The 18,681-nt window shown below is 45.6% G+C and overlaps 1 protein-coding gene across 1 annotated transcript in view; it reads left to right on the top strand.

Annotated features, from left to right (window-relative positions):
- The first annotated feature begins 1,137 nt into the window (after nt 1-1,137).
- SHQ1 (SHQ1, H/ACA ribonucleoprotein assembly factor) overlaps nt 1,138-18,681 on the top strand; it is a 109,678-nt gene continuing 92,134 nt past the window's right edge. Inside the window, exons 1-5 of the mRNA XM_084634420.1 lie at nt 1,138-1,254; nt 9,562-9,746; nt 10,596-10,660; nt 12,414-12,536; nt 15,308-15,471. Coding sequence (XP_084490546.1) covers nt 9,604-9,746; nt 10,596-10,660; nt 12,414-12,536; nt 15,308-15,471 — 495 coding nt within the window. The 5' untranslated portion in view covers nt 1,138-1,254; nt 9,562-9,603. The remainder of the gene's footprint in view (nt 1,255-9,561; nt 9,747-10,595; nt 10,661-12,413; nt 12,537-15,307; nt 15,472-18,681) is intronic.

The raw sequence follows: 18,681 nt of genomic DNA, 5'->3' as shown, positions 1-18,681 counted from the left end.
AAAGAGCCATTCACATATATAATCTTATTCACCTTCACCTGTTGACTTCAGTGGGACTACTTAAGTGAGTGGAAGTTCCTTATGTGAATGATACTCTGTTTATCCATTTTCTGAAGGTTTTTCACCTCTGAATAAAAATTTCAGTTCTCAAAAAATCCCAATCACCTTTTAAATTAATTTAAATCTTAATCTCACATTCTATTTGCTTGACCCTCACTCTGTATTATTTCATTCTCTTTTCCCCACAGTTGCTTTTTCTTGCTGTATGTTTGCTTTTATTTCCTTACAAGCCCTACTCATATCTCTAGCTCTTATGTGGCATCTACTTCCCAGGGCCTGACCCTGCAGTATAATTATAAATAGTATGTGGCCATATCTACAATGGGCGTCCCGGTACCTATTACTTCAGGATGTCACAAAGGTGTATCTAAGGTTAGAAAAAAAATTGAAGAACATAATGCATACACAAAAGAGGGCAGAGTTAAGGTTACACAGGCAACTTTAACTTTCCCATCTCCTGACTTTTGAGTGCTTCACTTTGTAACCACATTTTTTTTAATGTAGTTTATTTGTAATGGACTAATGATGGTACTATTCATGCCCACCTGCTGCCCAAAGAACATTGCAGACAGCTCCAAGGCACCCATGGGAGGGAGGGAAGGAAGGTTGGTTTCAGGGGAAAGTGGGTCCCAGGATTTGTATTTATGGCTTCCACTTCTTCCCTAAAGGAGCCACCCCTGGGGCTGCAACAGGCCAAGTCCTTATGCTGGGCTAGGACACAAGGGCCTCAGCGCAGAGGACAGCCTTTGAGAATGGGACCAGAGAAATCCCCGGTTGTGGGACGTCCTTCGTCAGAACCACCAAGCCAGCGAGGTCACTGCGGCCCCCTGGGGCTGGGGCTGTGGCAGGAAGAGAACCCAGGTGTCCGGGCTGTATGTGGGGGGGGCGGCCTTCCCCTCAGCAGGGACACCGTGAAGCCTGAGGACAGATGAGCTGGGCGGCCCTAGCAAGGCCCACGTGGGCGGGCCGTGCTTTCAGCACGGGCGGCGCCGAGCAGCAGCACAGTAAGCGAGGGGCGTGGCACCCTCGGAGGCGGGGCTGCCCAGCCCCTCCGCGGGTGGAGTCTCCACGTGCCCCGCCCCTTCCCGCGCTCTGGGGCCTGTGTCCCCTCCCCCGCCCAACGCCATGTGTGTCCGGGTCACGCGCGGGCCGCGCGCAGCTTGGTCCGCGTGCGAGTGAGGAGGCGGCGCCGCAGTAAGTGGCGGCGCTGGGAGGGCGGCGGGGGTCCGCAGCGCGCGTCCGCCGCTGCCGTTACTGCCTGGGCGCGCGGACTTGCCGGACCTCGCTCCCCCTGCACAGACCCCTCCCCCTCCCCGGCAGAGCGAGCGAGCGACCGACAGACCCTCATCGCCCCCCCACCCCCGCGGGGAGACAGACCGACCGACCCCTCCCCCTCCCCGGCAGAGCGACCGACCGACAGACCCTCATCGCCCCCCCACCCCCGCGGGGAGACAGACCGACCGACAGACAGACCCCTCCCCCTCCCAGGCAGAGCGACCGACCGACAGACCCTCATCGCCCCCCCACCCCCGCGGGGAGACAGACCGACCGACAGACAGACCCCTCCCCCTCCCCGGCAGAGCGACCGACCGACAGACCCTCATCGCCCCCCCACCCCCGCGGGGAGACAGACCGACCGACAGACAGACCCCTCCCCCTCCCAGGCAGAGCGACCGACCGACAGACCCTCATCGCCCCCCCACCCCCGCGGGGAGACAGACCGACCGACAGACAGACCCCTCCCCCTCCCCGGCAGAGCGACCGACCGACAGACCCTCATCGGCCCCCCACCCCCGCGGGGAGACAGACCGACCGACAGACAGACCCCTCCCCCTCCCAGGCAGAGCGACCGACCGACAGACCCTCATCGCCCCCCCACCCCCGCGGGGAGACAGACCGATCGACAGACAGACCCCTCCCCCTCCTAGGCAGAGCGACCGACCGACAGACCCTCATCGCCCCCCCACCCCCGCGGGGAGACAGACCGATCGACAGACAGACCCCTCCCCCTCCTAGGCAGAGCGACCGACCGACAGACCCTCATCGCCCCCCCACCCCCGCGGGGAGACAGACCGACCGACAGACAGACCCCTCCCCCTCCCAGGCAGAGCGACCGACCGACAGACCCTCATCGCCCCCCCACCCCCGCGGGGAGACAGACCGACCGACAGACAGACCCCTCCCCCTCCCCGGCAGAGCGACCGACCGACAGACCCTCATCGCCCCCCCACCCCCGCGGGGAGACAGACCGACCGACAGACAGACCCCTCCCCCTCCCAGGCAGAGCGACCGACCGACAGACCCTCATCGCCCCCCCACCCCCGCGGGGAGACAGACCGACCGACAGACAGACCCCTCCCCCTCCCCGGCAGAGCGACCGACCGACAGACCCTCATCGGCCCCCCACCCCCGCGGGGAGACAGACCGACCGACAGACAGACCCCTCCCCCTCCCAGGCAGAGCGACCGACCGACAGACCCTCATCGCCCCCCCACCCCCGCGGGGAGACAGACCGATCGACAGACAGACCCCTCCCCCTCCTAGGCAGAGCGACCGACCGACAGACCCTCATCGCCCCCCCACCCCCGCGGGGAGACAGACCGATCGACAGACAGACCCCTCCCCCTCCTAGGCAGAGCGACCGACCGACAGACCCTCATCGCCCCCCCACCCCCGCGGGGAGACAGACCGATCGACAGACAGACCCCTCCCCCTCCTAGGCAGAGCGACCGACCGACAGACCCTCATCCCCACCCCCGCGGGGAGACAGACCGATCGACAGACAGACCCCTCCCCCTCCCCGGCAGAGCGACCGACCGACAGACCCTCATCGGCCCCCCACCCCCGCGGGGAGACAGACCGACCGACAGACAGACCCCTCCCCCTCCCAGGCAGAGCGACCGACCGACAGACCCTCATCGCCCCCCCACCCCCGCGGGGAGACAGACCGACCGACAGACAGACCCCTCCCCCTCCCCGGCAGAGCGACCGACCGACAGACCCTCATCGGCCCCCCACCCCCGCGGGGAGACAGACCGACCGACAGACAGACCCCTCCCCCTCCCAGGCAGAGCGACCGACCGACAGACCCTCATCGCCCCCCCACCCCCGCGGGGAGACAGACCGACCGACAGACAGACCCCTCCCCCTCCCCGGCAGAGCGACCGACCGACAGACCCTCATCGCCCCCCCACCCCCGCGGGGAGACAGACCGACCGACAGACAGACCCCTCCCCCTCCCAGGCAGAGCGACCGACCGACAGACCCTCATCCGCCCCCCCCCCCCCAGGGGAGACAGACCGACCGACAGACAGACCCCTCCCCCTCCCAGGCAGAGCGACCGACCGACAGACCCTCATCGCCCCCCCACCCCCGCGGGGAGACAGACCGATCGACAGACAGACCCCTCCCCCTCCTAGGCAGAGCGACCGACCGACAGACCCTCATCGCCCCCCCACCCCCGCGGGGAGACAGACCGATCGACAGACAGACCCCTCCCCCTCCTAGGCAGAGCGACCGACCGACAGACCCTCATCCCCACCCCCGCGGGGAGACAGACCGATCGACAGACAGACCCCTCCCCCTCCTAGGCAGAGCGACCGACCGACAGACCCTCATCCCCACCCCCGCGGGGAGACAGACCGACCGACAGACAGACCCCTCCCCCTCCCAGGCAGAGCGACCGACCGACAGACCCTCATCGCCCCCCCACCCCCGCGGGGAGACAGACCGACCGACAGACAGACCCCTCCCCCTCCTAGGCAGAGCGACCTACCGACAGACCCTCATCCGCCCCCCCCCCCAGGGGAGACAGAGCGACAGACAGACACCCCCCCCCAGCAGAGCGACAGACCCTCATCCGCCCCCCCCCGGGGAGACAGACAGACAGACCCCTCCCCCTCACAGGCGGAGCGACCGACCCACAGATCCTCATCGCCCCCCCCCCGCGGGGAGACAGTGGCAGACAGACCCCTCCCCCCCCCGGCAGAGCGACAGAGAGACAGACCCTCATCCCCCCATCCCTGCGGGGAGACGGAGCAACTGACCCTCATTTCCCCCCCTCCCCGCGGGGAGACACACCGACAGAGAGCCCCCCACCACAGGCAGAGCAACCGACAGACAGACCCTCATTCCCCCCCTTCAGACAGATGGACTGACTCCCACCACCCCTCCCCTCCTGTGAGCAGGTTAGACCCGCTCAGCACCCCCCCCTAGTGCCCAGACCCCTCCCCTCCAACGTCTTCCCCCCCCATGGCGGCCCCTGCAGCCAGAGCTGGCCCCTTCTACACCGCGGAGAGGGACCCTGGAAGCGTGGGCTAGGTGTCCTTGAAGGGTTGGGGGGAGTGAGGGGGAGGGGGTGCTACCTACCCCCTGCTTGTGTGGGTCCCGCTGGTTTGGTTGGCAGTGTGATTTTTACATCCACAGAAGGGTGGGTTGTACTGTTTCAACTGTGGGGTATCGTTGAAGCAGTCCAGCTTCTCAGTGTAGACAAGCCCTAAGTTTTATTTTGAAAGCACATTTACACAAAATCTCAAGGCTTGTCTACACTTACATTTTATAGCGCTCTAACTTGCTGGCTCAGGGGTGTGAAAAATCACCCCACAATAGCGCTTTAAAGCGCTAGTGTAGACAGGCTTCGAGTGCTGGGAGCTAATCCTCTTGTGGAGGTGGATTACCAGGAGCACTGGGAGAGCTCTCTCCCAGCGCTCGCGTGCGACCATACTCGCACTTCAAAGCGCTGTTGCGTGAGCGTTCCCACAACAGTGCTTTGAAGTTTCCAGTATAGCCATGCCCCTGGTTAAACTGGCTCTTTGAATTAATAGTCAGGAAACTGAATAACCATGTCATAATATTAAGGGCATGAAATAAAAAAACGCCTTTTCTGTGTCTAAACCCCACATAATGGTCAGGTATTTCACCATATTACACTAGAAAGGCAGTGGTGTGGCACAAAGGAAGTTGAATCACTTTGGGACAATTGAAGCTTGATTGGACAAAGCATAGGATAATAAATCCACTGTAAGGTTTCATGGTAGCAGCCGTGTTAGTCTGTATCTGCAAAAAGAAAAGGAGTACTTGTGGCACCTTAGAAACTAACAAATTTATTTGCACATAAGCTTCATGAGCTACAGCTGTAGTGAAGTGAGCTGTAGCTCACGAAAGCTTATGCGCAAATAAATTTGTTAGTTTCTAAGGTGCCACAAGTACTCCTTTTCTTTTTGCAGATCCACTGTAGAGGACAATCCTGAATTGGTGGGGAATGAACTAGATGACCTAATGGATCTTTATCTCTCCCTTAGCTAATGTTCTCTTCAGAATCATACTATATGGTGTTTAAAGTGTTGCAAAGAGAAAAAGTGAAATATCTAGCAAGTATTCAGATCCATGGTATTTTCTTAATGTCAAAAGCAGTAGTATCTGTGAGCATGCCTTTACTAGCAACAGCAGCAGTTTAACATGGTTGTGTAGTAGCAGCACCTCCCAGCGCTATAAAAAACCCACCCCCACAAGGGGAGTAGCTACCAGGGCTGGGAGCATGGCCCCCAGCACTGGTGCACTGTCTACACTGCCACTTTACAGCACCGAAACTTGTAGTGCTCAGGGGGGTAGGGGTAGGCGTGGGGGTGGGGGGTTTCATACCCCTGAGCAAGCAAGTTGCAGCCCTGTAAAGTGGCAGTGTAGACAAAGCCTGTGCTTCCATTCCCACCCGATGGCCCCGTTAGCTGTGTGATCTATTAAGTAGATTAGGTAGCGTTGTGTTAATGCAGTGCATTATGGCCTTAAAGAAGACAGTATTGTGATAAGAACATGAGTATGTTTAATAAAGACTATTGTGAAAATATTATTTTCCATGCAGAATAGCTCTTTTCCAAATTATAATTCTTTTGTTTTTAAAGGATTTATTTTTAAATCCACCAAAAAGGCATCCAGGATAGTATATAAATTTCCTTTTAAAAAACAAACCAGTTCTTAGGGGTTTTTTTTTCTCCAAAAGAAAATTATCTCTAGCTGATCAAAAGAATATTTGTGGAGCCCTCTAATAGCCAAACCAATTTTTTGCCTGGTAGGATGGAATTAATTTTTGTTAATGAATTAAAATATCCCCTGAAAAACTGGGTTTATAAAGGGAATAGTGATGCATCTGTAGTAATAAGATCTATAGCTGTAATTCACAGAAGGCACAGATTAGGGAAAGAGAGGCAAAGGTAATTTTAAATTGCTCTTTGGTCACATTGATTCTGGGCCAGCTGTGGGACGCTAATTTACAGCAGTCTTAGGCAGGCTGGGTTCTGCTGCAGCCCAGATTCTTGCTCAGTACTATGGATTCTCTTCTGACACCGTAAGAATGCTCCATATGCCTAGCACTGTTAGGGAAGCAGCATAACACTACATATGGCAGTCAAGCATTGAGGGGAATTCTTCCCGGGAGGTTGCAGTTCCTTTTTTGCCCCCAAGATGTGATTTTTTTTTTTTTTTTAAGTAGATGTTGACCAGTTAAACATTACTGGTCAACTAAAACTATATAGGCCCTGATCCTGCTAACACTTTGCAGACATTGAGCTCAGTGAAACTGCTTGCGGACATAAATCTTTGCAGGACTGAGTTTCAAGAAATTCAGAAGTGACATCAATGTACTCGGACCACAAACTATGATTTGAACATAATTACATTTTTACTTTGAGAGCATGCTGAAATACATCATATGATTAATGTATGAAAAGAGCACTTGTAATGCATGATATGAAATGAGTGTTTCAGAATTTTTTTAAGAAAAGTTCTTAGTGTTCTATGAATGAATGTGTGCTTTAGAAACAATACTTTTTTTTTGTTTTATAATTTATGGTCTCTTAAACAATGTATTCATAAAATGAAAAATGGACACAGGGAAGTTTGGGGAAGATAGACATTTGTCTGTGGGGTATTAACCAACTTCCCATATCTGTTATAATAGAAAAAAGACATTAATAGGAAATACTCAACTAAAATGAATTTCTGATACAGCATAGTGTATTATACTTTTGATTAAACATAGTGGTGGTGCCCTGTGACTGCAATGTCACAATAAATGTAAATCTGCCATTTATGGATTGACAGACCTATAGATGCAAAATATATTCGTGCAAAAAACAAAAGATAGGATAAAGGACCTTATTTTGTCTTTCTTGAGCAGGGGTGGGCAAACTGCGGCCTGTCAGGGCTTTGGATCTGGCCTGTGGGATTGCCACCCCCGTGGCGCTGTGGGGCTAAGGCAGGCTCCCTGCCTGCCCTTGCCCTGCACCACTCGCAGAAGCGGCTGGCATCACATCCCTGCAGCCCCTGGGGGATGAGGAGTCAGAGGGCTCTGCGTGCTGCCCTTGTCTGCAGGCTCTGCCCCTGCAGCTCCCATTGGCCAGGAACAGGGAACTGCGGCCAATGGGAGCTTTGGGGGAGGTACCCGCAGGCGAGGGCAGGGATGTGGTGCCGGCCACTTCTGGGAGCGGTACGGGGCCAGGGTAGGCAGGGAGCCTGCCTTAGCCCTGCTGCACGCTGCTGCCACCCCGAAGCCACTCAAGGTAAGCGGTGCCGGGCCGGAGCCCTTACCCTGAGCCCCTCCTGCACCCCACACTCTAGCGCCCTGCCCTGAGCCCCCTGCCAGACCCCGAACCCCTCCTGTACCTTAATCCCCTGCCCTGAGCCCCCAACCCAATGCCCTGAGCCCCCTGCCGTACCACACACCTCTCCTGCACCCCTTCCCTGAGCTCCCTCCCACAATCTGCACCCCCTCCTGCACCCCAGCTCCCTGCCCTGAGCCCCCTTGTACACTCTGCACCCCTCCTGCGCCCCAACCCTTTGCCCTGAGCCTCTTTCTGCACCCAACACTCCCTCCCGCACCCTGCACTCCCTCCCACACCCCAATCCCCTGCCCCAGCCCTACATTCATGGCCCTGCATGCAATTTCCCCAGCCAGATGTGGCCCTCGGGCCAAAAAAGTTTGCCCATCCCTGTTCTTGAGGGTTGTACTTTAATATATCATAAATCTGGCTCATATTTTTCAGCCTGTTTTCTGTAATATTTACTGGATTTCAACACTTCAGAGTCTACTGTCCTCTACATGTGCAATGAGGTGTTAATATCTTCATTGCTCAGCAGAATTTTAGGTTGTGAAATTGTGAGTAATTTGATACTGTGATTCTTTGTCATATTCAAAGCATACTTTTAACTGATTTTTTAAAATAATTTCTTTTTCTGCTTTAGTATACTTTCCGTCATATGGACAATTCTCTTCCAAATTTTATTTAATTCAGTTAATGAACTTTACAAATCTAACATTTAGCAACTGGGAAATTATAATCTGCTTTTTAACAACAGGAACGAATGCAGTGTTTGAACGTCAGGAGTATTGTTAGTGTTGCAGGAAGCCAAAAAATTGGTTGATATGTGTTTAGTTGCTCCCTGTCAAACTTTTCATTATTTGTTGTGACCATATTTATGTAAAAGCCATGTATTAAATTCATGACTATCTAAATTATTCTGTATAGAGGTTACACTTACTGAGACTTTTCCTGCCTTTATGATTTTAATCATTGTTAGGAGTCCATTACTGTGATGTGCTAATGCAATGGAGCCAAAACACATCAGGTTACTAGACTGATCTTTTTTTCAACTGCTATAGCAGAGCTCAGGTTTTAGGAACTCTGAAATCAAACAGGGCAAGCTAACACTCACTCATATGTGCAACGGCAAGGCAGTCCCATGAACCATATCAGTTCCATCGTCTGTCTCTTTCACTTTTCCTACCATATTCCTAAATATTTTATAAAGATTCTTCTGGGTGAAAAAGTATGTGCATGGGAGAAGGGAATTGAATAATAATGGATTAAATTGGACACACCATGATCAATATCCTCCCTATAGGAATCAATTTTCAAATATTGTGTATTGAATTCTATCCAATTCTGATTACGATGACTAGTCGTAGGCATCAGTAAATTGGTCATGTACCACCATCTTCTCATGTAATGGATTATACTTCTACCAGGTTTATCAGGTTTTAATTATGATGTTGTTAGGACTCAGGATTTCTTTGCATTGTATAAGTGTAAAAAAACCCCAAACCAACAGTAACAAATAACTGGAATGTTTTTTCTTGCTAAAATTAAAAACTCTTTTGTTTCTCCATTGACATGATTATTAGAGGTAGTTAATTAACCAAAATTTAGCACTATCAGCTCTGTGCTTTACATACTGAATATGCTTGGCACTTTAAAATACTTCAGGAGTTTATCTTCATTTAGTTGGTTTGATTAAAGAGCTATAATTAGGAACCAAAGAGATTGTTTTACAATTCTTGACAACGAAAATGTAAACAGTTCTTTTGTTCAGAGATGTTCTGGTCACGAGTATATAGAAGATAATCACATTCTCCTCCAATCTTAAATCCTGTTGCAGAGAGTGTATTTATTTTTGTAGTTCTCTTCTTTTATGAACATAATCTTTTTTCTTTTTTCCTTTTTTCAATAGGATTTTACAGGGAGTGTGGTTGCCTGTTCAGCTGCATTCATCATGATAACTCCAGCATTTGAACTGAGCCAGGATCCAGATTTTCTTACTATAATAATCAATGTACCTTATGCCAAAGTTTCTGAGTTTGATGTATATTTTGAAGGAAAGGATTTTAAATTTTATGCTAAGCCTTACTTTCTCAGGCAAGTAACGTAGGGATTTTAAAACCTTGAGCTTCATAAAATAAAAATATTGAAAAGAGAATGAACTTTATTTCTGTGTCTTACAGAACATTCTACTGCTGCAGTTCCTATACTGTGGTCTGCAGAGAACTGGCTGGTTACATGGTGCTGGTTCTCTTCTTGTTTCCAGCTGCCAAATCACATTAAAAGAAGCTAAAATATGTTAAATACGCTCGTGATATTACTTTGTCATGTTGGATAAGTAATGCAATCATGAATGGTATAGAAGATCCATGAAACAATTTCAATATTAAGAGGTCATCCGCACTTAAAAAGTTTGACAACTCTTTGCCTATAGTATCTTGTATTTTTAACACTCTTCTTTCTCTTGTTATGGGAACTTCAAGCATCAAGGCACCAGCTCTCATCTCTTGTACATGTTCATTTACCATAAGTGGGGTTGAGTAGGTGGGTGGACAATAGTATATCAGTTAGTCTAAAATAACAGAAGGATTTTCCTATCTTGTCATTCTGGGTCAACTCTCTTCATTCCTTGAAATGGCAAAATCCTTTACCTGTTCCACATAGTGCCGATGATGTCTTTGTAATGATGCTGATCCTATCCTGGCTGGGAAAACAGGAATATCAAATTCTGTCTCAAAGGCTGATCTCTTTCATTTCTACATGGGGGGTAAACTTTCAAAGTAGTACACAGGGATTTAGCTGCATGACTTCCATTAACATCTATGAGAGTCATGTAGTTAAATCTCCTGTACTGCTTATGGAATGTGCCATATAGTTTTACTGGTTGAGCCATTAGTCTGGATGATAAATCAGGCGTTTGATAAGACATGTCATTTTTGTTCACAGGCTAACTCTTCCTGGAAGAATTGTGGAAGATGGAAGAGAAGAAGCATCTTATAATGTGGACAAAGGTATTAGTTAATAACATTGATATTTTTTATTATTAAAAACACAACACATGAGCTCTACTAATGTACCTTCTGCTGCATTGTAATTACACAGAACTTTTAATTTACTTGCAGCAAAGTATGTTTAACTGGGAATCCTCATGGTTTTGGTTGTGTTTTAAAATCTGTAGTTCACAGTGGTTTATTTTATATACATTTACTATATAAACACAAATGGGTTATGCTAGCTAAAAAGAAGGAAGGTAATGACATTTCCATGTTCTGTTCTTATCTGGCATGAAGAGCTAGCCCCTGGTGTTCATCTACTGAAAGGACATTGAGGGCTTGTCTACACTACTGTGTGGGATCGATCTAAGATACGCAACTTCAGCTACGTGAATAGCATAGCTGAAGTTGATGTACTTAGAACCACTTACTGCGGCGTCTTCACTGGGGTAGGTCGACAGCTGACGCTCTCCTGTCAACTCCGCTTGCATTCCTCGTTCTGGTGAAGTACCAGAGTCGATAAATCGACCCCCACTAGATTGATCTCTGCCAGCCGATCCAGCGGGTAGTGTAGCCAAGCCCTAAGTGACCAACCACAAGTGAGAGTGGCTTTCATAATAGAACTTTCTGTATTGAAAGCTGAATTCTTCATGGATACAGATCATAACGTTCCTGTTAAAGAAAGATCTATGTATATTATTTCTTCCAATGTGACATGAACGATATAAGTCACTGAACCAAGATCACTAGCCCATTCAGCCTGCAAGAAATAAGAATGAATAAGTTTCAGTAACTAGTAAGAGAACAAATCTCAAGATGGACTTCTGGCTAGTCTTATGAAAGAAATCAATGGAAATACACACATCAGCCCACCAAAAGTAATGTATTGCTGTAGAGACAGGACTAGTAAAGTTTTCGTTGAGCTCCAAAAAGAAATTCTAATTTATGTTGAAGCAGCAATAGTAGAAATACCATACAATATTCATATTTGCTATGACATCTGCATTATCTTTCATATGGTGATGTCAAAACATGGAAGTAGACACACATTTTCAGGCCTCATGGTAAATAATATATACACAAATTGCTCAAGATTTACGAAATTTAATGCCTGGATCTTGTAAACAGATCTTTGCTGAGCTCTGTGCATTGCCTGTTGATTACCGTGGGACTTAGTGCAGATGTAAGTACAATATCTGCGTGTGGGAAAGTGACTGCAGCATTGGGGCTTAAAATTGTATCTGGTACAATTAAAGTATCTGGTTCAACAATTTATTCAATTAAAAAATAAAGCCCCACAAGAATATGTTTTGTAACCAAGACCTTGGCTTATTAAGATACAGTCTGCTGCCTCCAAAGGCAAGTTTATACACCTGAAATAAAATATGCATCAGAATATTAAATGTGTCTTTCTTTAATCTTATGGTTGATTATTTGAGGGGAAAAAAGTTTTAAAAATAAAAATGTACTTATTCTATCTTTGTTATATGAGCTGTGTCAGGACATCACCATAAATGATAGTGTTGCATTTTTGTGTACCTTTTGAAAAATAATTTAATTTTCCGATTTCTGTGAAATTCATACAGTCAGGTTAACTCTAAAAAATGCATAGAGATGAACACATAGGAAAATTTTAGTTGCATGCATGAAATACATCCAAAGAGCTTCCCAAACATTTAACTTCAATAAGAAGAAATGATTGTACATTTTTTTTACAGTTTATCTTTTAAATTGTTATACATCTGAACCAAATTTTAATTTCTCTTTCAAGGCATTTTTACAGTTCGACTGCCTAAGGAGACTCCTGGTCAGTATTTTGATGGGTTGGACATGCTGACAGCTCTGTTAGCACAGAAGAAATCTAGATCAGCTAAACCATTAGTGGAAGAGATAGGTATGATTACTGACACTGGTAAATACAACATATTTTAAAAGTTTAACTTGTATAGTTGATTTTTTGTTTGAGTTTGTAAGGTGAATTTGTAAGCAAGAAAACTTCCCTTGTGTGAAGTGCATTACACGTTTACATGGTTTGAGAAAGTGTTTTGTAAGAGTTATATTTGCATCTCAAAATATATAACACTTGCTAATCCTTTGTTCACCTGTAGTGTTTGTATGATCCATAGAGGTATGAGATTCTGCTGCTGCCTTTGTGCTAAGGTATCTGGTCTTTTAGCTCAAGTAATAGTAGCTCATTAGATCTCGTGGTCTCAGGTTCAACCCCTGCAAAAGACTTAAGAATGCTGTTACATATAGAAGAAGGCTTGAATAAATGTGGTTAATTGTGTGATTGTCTTCTTACCAAATAATTAGCAATATCTCTTTCCTTGTGTGTGTGTGTGTGTGATGGTTTTTTAAATATATGGAGTTGTGATCTTGGGGGTGAAATCCTAGCCTTATTGAAGTCAATGTGAAGTTTGCTATTGACTTCAGTGGGGCCGCAGTTTTGCTCTTGGTATATATCTGGTTTGTCTCTGAGCCTCCGTTATCATATGTAGGAATGTGGGGCCCTGATCGTGCATGGAGCATTAACATGAGGGTCTCTCTGTATGAAACATAGCTTAATAGTACAGAATGTGGCTCACTGATTATCTGAGCATTCTGAGTGGTCTTAAGGTGTAATTGAGGGTAGAGCACAATGCAGTACCCATCATCAGGGTAATAGAAGCAAGCGTAACTGATGAGGCTTGTATCCAAAATAAAGTCATTGTCTTTTTGCCAAGTATGTGTAAAAACGGCTGTTAGAACAAATGCCATTTGGCTATCGAGAGGCAAGAATGAATTATCATGAACCGTCAAATTCTAAACTTGAGTTACAAATGCTGGGGAATACAACCTTCAGTCAAAAAGCTGATATAACCTGACATTCCTTCCAGTTGCCTCCTCCAGTCTCTGCTCGTTATCTTAGTCTTCTGTGGATCGAGTCTCTTCAGGCTAGCTCTCATCCAAGCTTTGCTCTCTGTTAGGCACTGGGAAGGGTTCTCAGTCATGCTGACTAAGATAAAATGAAGTTTTAGATGTAGGTGTCATACAATCACATGCACATGTTGGTGTCATACAAATACAATCCTCTCTGATCCTCCTGATGGATCCAGAGACATGTCAAACAAGGTGGGTCGTGTAGAACCCTGTGGAACCCTGCTAAAGAGAGTTGTGGGTGCAGGTGAACAGTGACCCATAACCATTCTTTGGGAGCTCTTAAAGAAAATAGTGGAGCCATTTGAGCACAGATTACTCCTGGGAGAATTTTGCACCAAAAATTAAAAGTTTTGCACGCAATATTTTAGAATTCTGAAAAATACTGCATATTTTATATGTCAAAATAACAATATAATGCCACTTTCAATTATTTTGGTAATGTATTTCATACCACCTGTCAGCAAGTATGTCTGTAACAATACAAACAACAAAAAAGATTCAGGAAATATTTTTTGACAAATAGATTTCTTACTAGGCATATTAATACAGAACTTTGAGTAATAATTCATTTAAACTACAATACAGAGGTGTATTTTCCGCACTCTTCAGAAGCAGTGCAAAGGCTTGGGGGATTCAGGTAATGGAGGAGCTGAGGGAGAGGGAAGTAATTGTTTGGAAGGAGCGTGGGAGTGAACCTAGACGGTTGTTGGGTGTGGATGGGAGAAGTATTGAACAGTTGTTTCTTTTCTGGTGGGGGGTAAGGAATTGTTGTGGAGCCTCTCCCATGCAGACCCTGGCTGATCCCTAGCCTCTCTCATTCAGTCAGGCACATCTGCCTCTGTCCCCCCAACTAGCCCTTCTGAACCCTGATATGTGCCTCCCCCGCAGTAGTCCCATGTGCCCTATGATTTCTGTCACCCCCCCATGCCCTGTACCTCCTCACTTGGCCTTGTGAGCAGGGCACTGTGAGGAACGCAGCATCTTCTCCTCTCTATCTGCAGCTGGCTGCTCCCACCCACCCATCCGTTCTGGCGCCATAGTAGCTCCTGGTGGGTGAAAGACATAACTAGTGCCTCTAGCAGAATGTATTTTCTGCGGACAAAAAAATTCTATGGGGGACATGAATTCTGCACGTGCACAATGGTGCAGAATTCCCCCAGAAGTAACAGATTTGTCAGCAGCACCTGATGTTTTGCACTCCTGAATAGAGGTGTTGACATTCAAAAACAACTCCAGAATTTACCCACAGGCTTTCATGAGCTAAGAAGGACATGGATCTAATTTGTATACTGGTATGTGGGCCACACATATGCACACAGTGAATATATACTTATGCATTTGGTACTTAAATGACATTTATATGTACAACTACTAAATTATCCCCCATATAGTTTTCATGGCTTAGCATTGAACTTTGTAACTATAGTTTATATTTTTCACCAAGCCAGATAGTGTCATTTTAAAGAAGAAAAAATCTAAACAGCAGTAGATAAATTAATGCAGACTTTGTTATTGCTGAAATCAGTTAATGGTACAAAATCGTTTGTCGATCTTCCATTTTCCTTTCTTTCTCTGGAAACAATAGGGTCATCTGATACTAGAAAAGTTTTTCTAATAGTTTAAAAAATTAGTAAAACAAAAAAGCCTGATTCATAGATTAACTAGTAATCTTTTCATTAGCTACACTTCGACTAAAGTATCAACTTTGAGATCCTTTTCTTTTGTTATGATGCAAAACATTTCTAGGTACCTCTGCTGAGCTAGCTGAGGAGGAGGAGGAGGAGGAAGAGGAAGAATTTGACTGGGAAATTGAACAGACCCCTTATCATGAAATTGCAGAAAGCACTTTACATTTACAGTGCTGCTATGGGTTTGGAAATTTGAAATCAGGAGTTTTTCAGCGATTGCAGGTGTGTGATTTTTCTTTAAAAGCGAACCCTATAAAGTTTATAGTGTTTACTATGATCTAGCATGCTGATTTCAGTTGGACTTAAAGTCAGTGCAATAATGTTTCAGATGTGTTCAATTTAGCAACATGTATTTGTCCAGGACAAATCATGCCAAATCAACCTCATTTCCTCTTTTGACAGGTTTACTGGCCTAGTGGATAGTAGGAAGCAGTAAATATGATATATCTTGATTTTTTGTAAGGCGTTTGACACAGTCCCAAATTACATTCTCATAAGCAAACTAGTGAAATGTGGTCTAGATGAGATTATTGTAAGGTGGGTGCATAACTGGTTGAAAGACCATACTCAAAGTGTGGTTCCCAATGGTTTGTGGTAAAACTGGCAGGATGTATCTGGTGGATTCCCACAAGTGTCAGTCCTGGTTCTGATACTACTCAGTGTTTTCACTAATGGCTTGGTTAATGGAATAGAGCATATGCTTATAAAATTTGCGGGTGACACCAAGCTGGGAGGGGTTGCAAGCCCTTTAGAGGACAAGGTTAGAATTCAAAATGACCAGGATCAATTGTAGAGTTGATCTGAAAGCAACATGATGAAATTCAGTAAAGATGAGCAAAGTACTGCACTTAAGAAGAACAAATCCAATTCACAACTACAAAATGGGGAATAATTGGCTAGGCAGTAGTACTGCTGAAAAGGATCTGGGAGTTATAGTGGATTGCAAATTGGATGTGAGCCAACAACATGATGCAGTTGCAAAAATGGTTAATATTCCTGTTAATACCCATCAGAATGTTGTATGTAAGACCTGGGAAGTCACTGTTTCATTCTACTCGGCATTGGTGACACCTCAGCTAAAGTCTTGTGTCCAGTTTTGGGTGTCTCAGTTTAAGAGAGTTGTGGACAAATTGGAGGGAGTGCAGAGCAACAAAAGTGATAAAAGGTTTAGAAAACCTGACTTGTGAGGAAAGGTTAAAAGACCTTTCCCTGTGTAGTCTTGAGCAAAGAAGACTAACGGTGGGACCTGATAAGTCTTCAAATATGTTAAAGGCTGTTATAAAGAAGATGGTGATTAGTACGTCCACTAAAGCAGAGCCGGAAGTAAATGTTTTAATCTGAAACCAGGGAGATTTGAGTTAGATATTAGGAAAATCTTTCTAACTGTAAACGTAGTTAAATTCTGGAATAGGTTGGAGTCTTCTTCATTGCAGGTTTTTAAGAACAGGTTAGACAAATGCCTGCCATCGATGGTCTAGCTTTCTTGGTTCTGCCTTAGTACAGGGAGAGTGGACTAGATGACCTCTTGAGGACCCTTCAAGGTCCTACATTTTTATGATTCTATGTCATTGAAAAGATGGGTCTAAAAATGAGGACAAACAATGCTTTGAACTATCAACTTGGAAATGCAAAGATTTTATCTAATGCAAAATTAAATTATTTTATAGTCAGTTCTGTTCTCGTGTCTGAATTGCCCAGCTGTAAAATAAGGAAAAGAGTACTTCTCTACATGAAAGTGGTATGACGATAAATATGTTAAAGATTATAATGCCATATAACGATGTAAAATACATATATATGTTACAGATGTGGGAATTTTTTTAGTACTTATGAATCCAGTGTGCACCTCCGTTTCCCTCTGTGCTTTGTACTGCTATGTGCTGGGTGTAAAGAGCAGGAGACATAGGTGTTTTGTCACATAGCTGCCTCACGTTACTGCAGATATTTGCTAAGGTGCACTGATCCTTGTATAGGGTAAAAGACTCCTGTTCAGAGACCATCTCAGTTGGATATTCTGGGCAGAGTTCATGGAGAGAAACAGGAGTGCTGGAGCCCAGACACTTGGTCTTGGAAGTGATGAGGCTGTGTGGCCTACCCTTGAGGAAGAGTGGGACCTCTTAGGGATCTGGAATGCTGAAGGGTACCTTCAGTGAACTGTTTAAAAGTTGAGGTGTAGCACATATCTTGTGGATCCATGGCAATATATTAGTGAAGTCAGTCACAAGATAGATACGTAGGTTGCTTGTTGATAAACTGTGGTTTTGTTTTCAGAGTTAGTGCTAAATGCATACATATTGTTTAATATAATTGTAAACAAAATCTTGACTTTATATCCCAAACTTAGAAGTGGATTTTGAAGGATATACTTTATAGTTTGTTGTATGTGTGTAGTCTAGGGAGAAAGTTCTAGCTAACTTGCAAAAGAAATGCATCAGTCTGGACTAATTACTGCATTCTTGTCTGACTATATATGTTTATGCCAGATATTCACAATAATAAAATTATTAACTAGATAGTAAAACTGCTTATGGTTTTGGAGTTATCTCAGAGTAAAATGAACTAAAAAGGACACTTCAATTATTCATACTGGTGATACAGTTATTAAAAACAATTGAAATAAGATTGGTGTAAGTATTATTTGCTTAGAAGAAACCGTTACTAACTTTGACCCCAATCCTCCAAGTTGTTCTCCTTGGGTAGACTCCGTAAAGTCAGTGGGGCACTGCTCAGACACAGGAATCTACGTGTGTGGAACAATTTGCTGGATCAAAATCTTAAACTGTAGGCTTAAATCTGCATTGCTAATATACACTAAACAATTTCTTTGTTTATTGACTGTTCGTAGTTCATCTCCAATTTAGTCCAACCTGGAGAGAATAAGGATTACATAAAGATATCACAAATATGTACAGCATTTATTATGTTAGTAGATTATAGACAATTTACTAACTAATGTTTTGTTTCTGTAAATAATACCAAGAGGTAGAAGTACTAGCTGTTTCTATCAACTCTAACTGTAATGTCAAGACAATATAACTTGGTTACTGCATGAATTATTATGTCTTAAGGTGGAAAAGTGAAGTAATGTCGGGGGAAAGCTTTCATGTTCTAATAGCACGTATATTAATTGGTCTGTTGCCATGGAATTCCTGCAGAAGTACATATTACACCAATATTAATGCCCCATTAGTTTGATTATTACAGTGAAATTCCAAATTACTAATGATTGCCCACTTCAATATTAAGAGTGTCAATTTGTGCATAAACAGTCCTGCGATCTCAGGTGCAGAATGTAGAAGTCAGTGGGGATTTGGGGATACGCAACATGTTGTAGGACTGGGCCCTAGAATTGCAAGAACAATAATGCCTGGTTTCTGTCTGTATCTTTATTGCAATAGCTTTCATTAAGTATTGCAGATCTGAGGCATTAAT

The sequence above is a fragment of the Lepidochelys olivacea genome (genome assembly GCF_965140295.1).
Source record: "Lepidochelys olivacea isolate rLepOli2 genome assembly, chromosome: 7".
Lineage (NCBI taxonomy): Eukaryota > Metazoa > Chordata > Testudines > Cheloniidae > Lepidochelys > Lepidochelys olivacea.
Note: the sequence above shows the minus strand (reverse complement) of the source record. Positions and strands in the feature narration are given on the sequence as shown.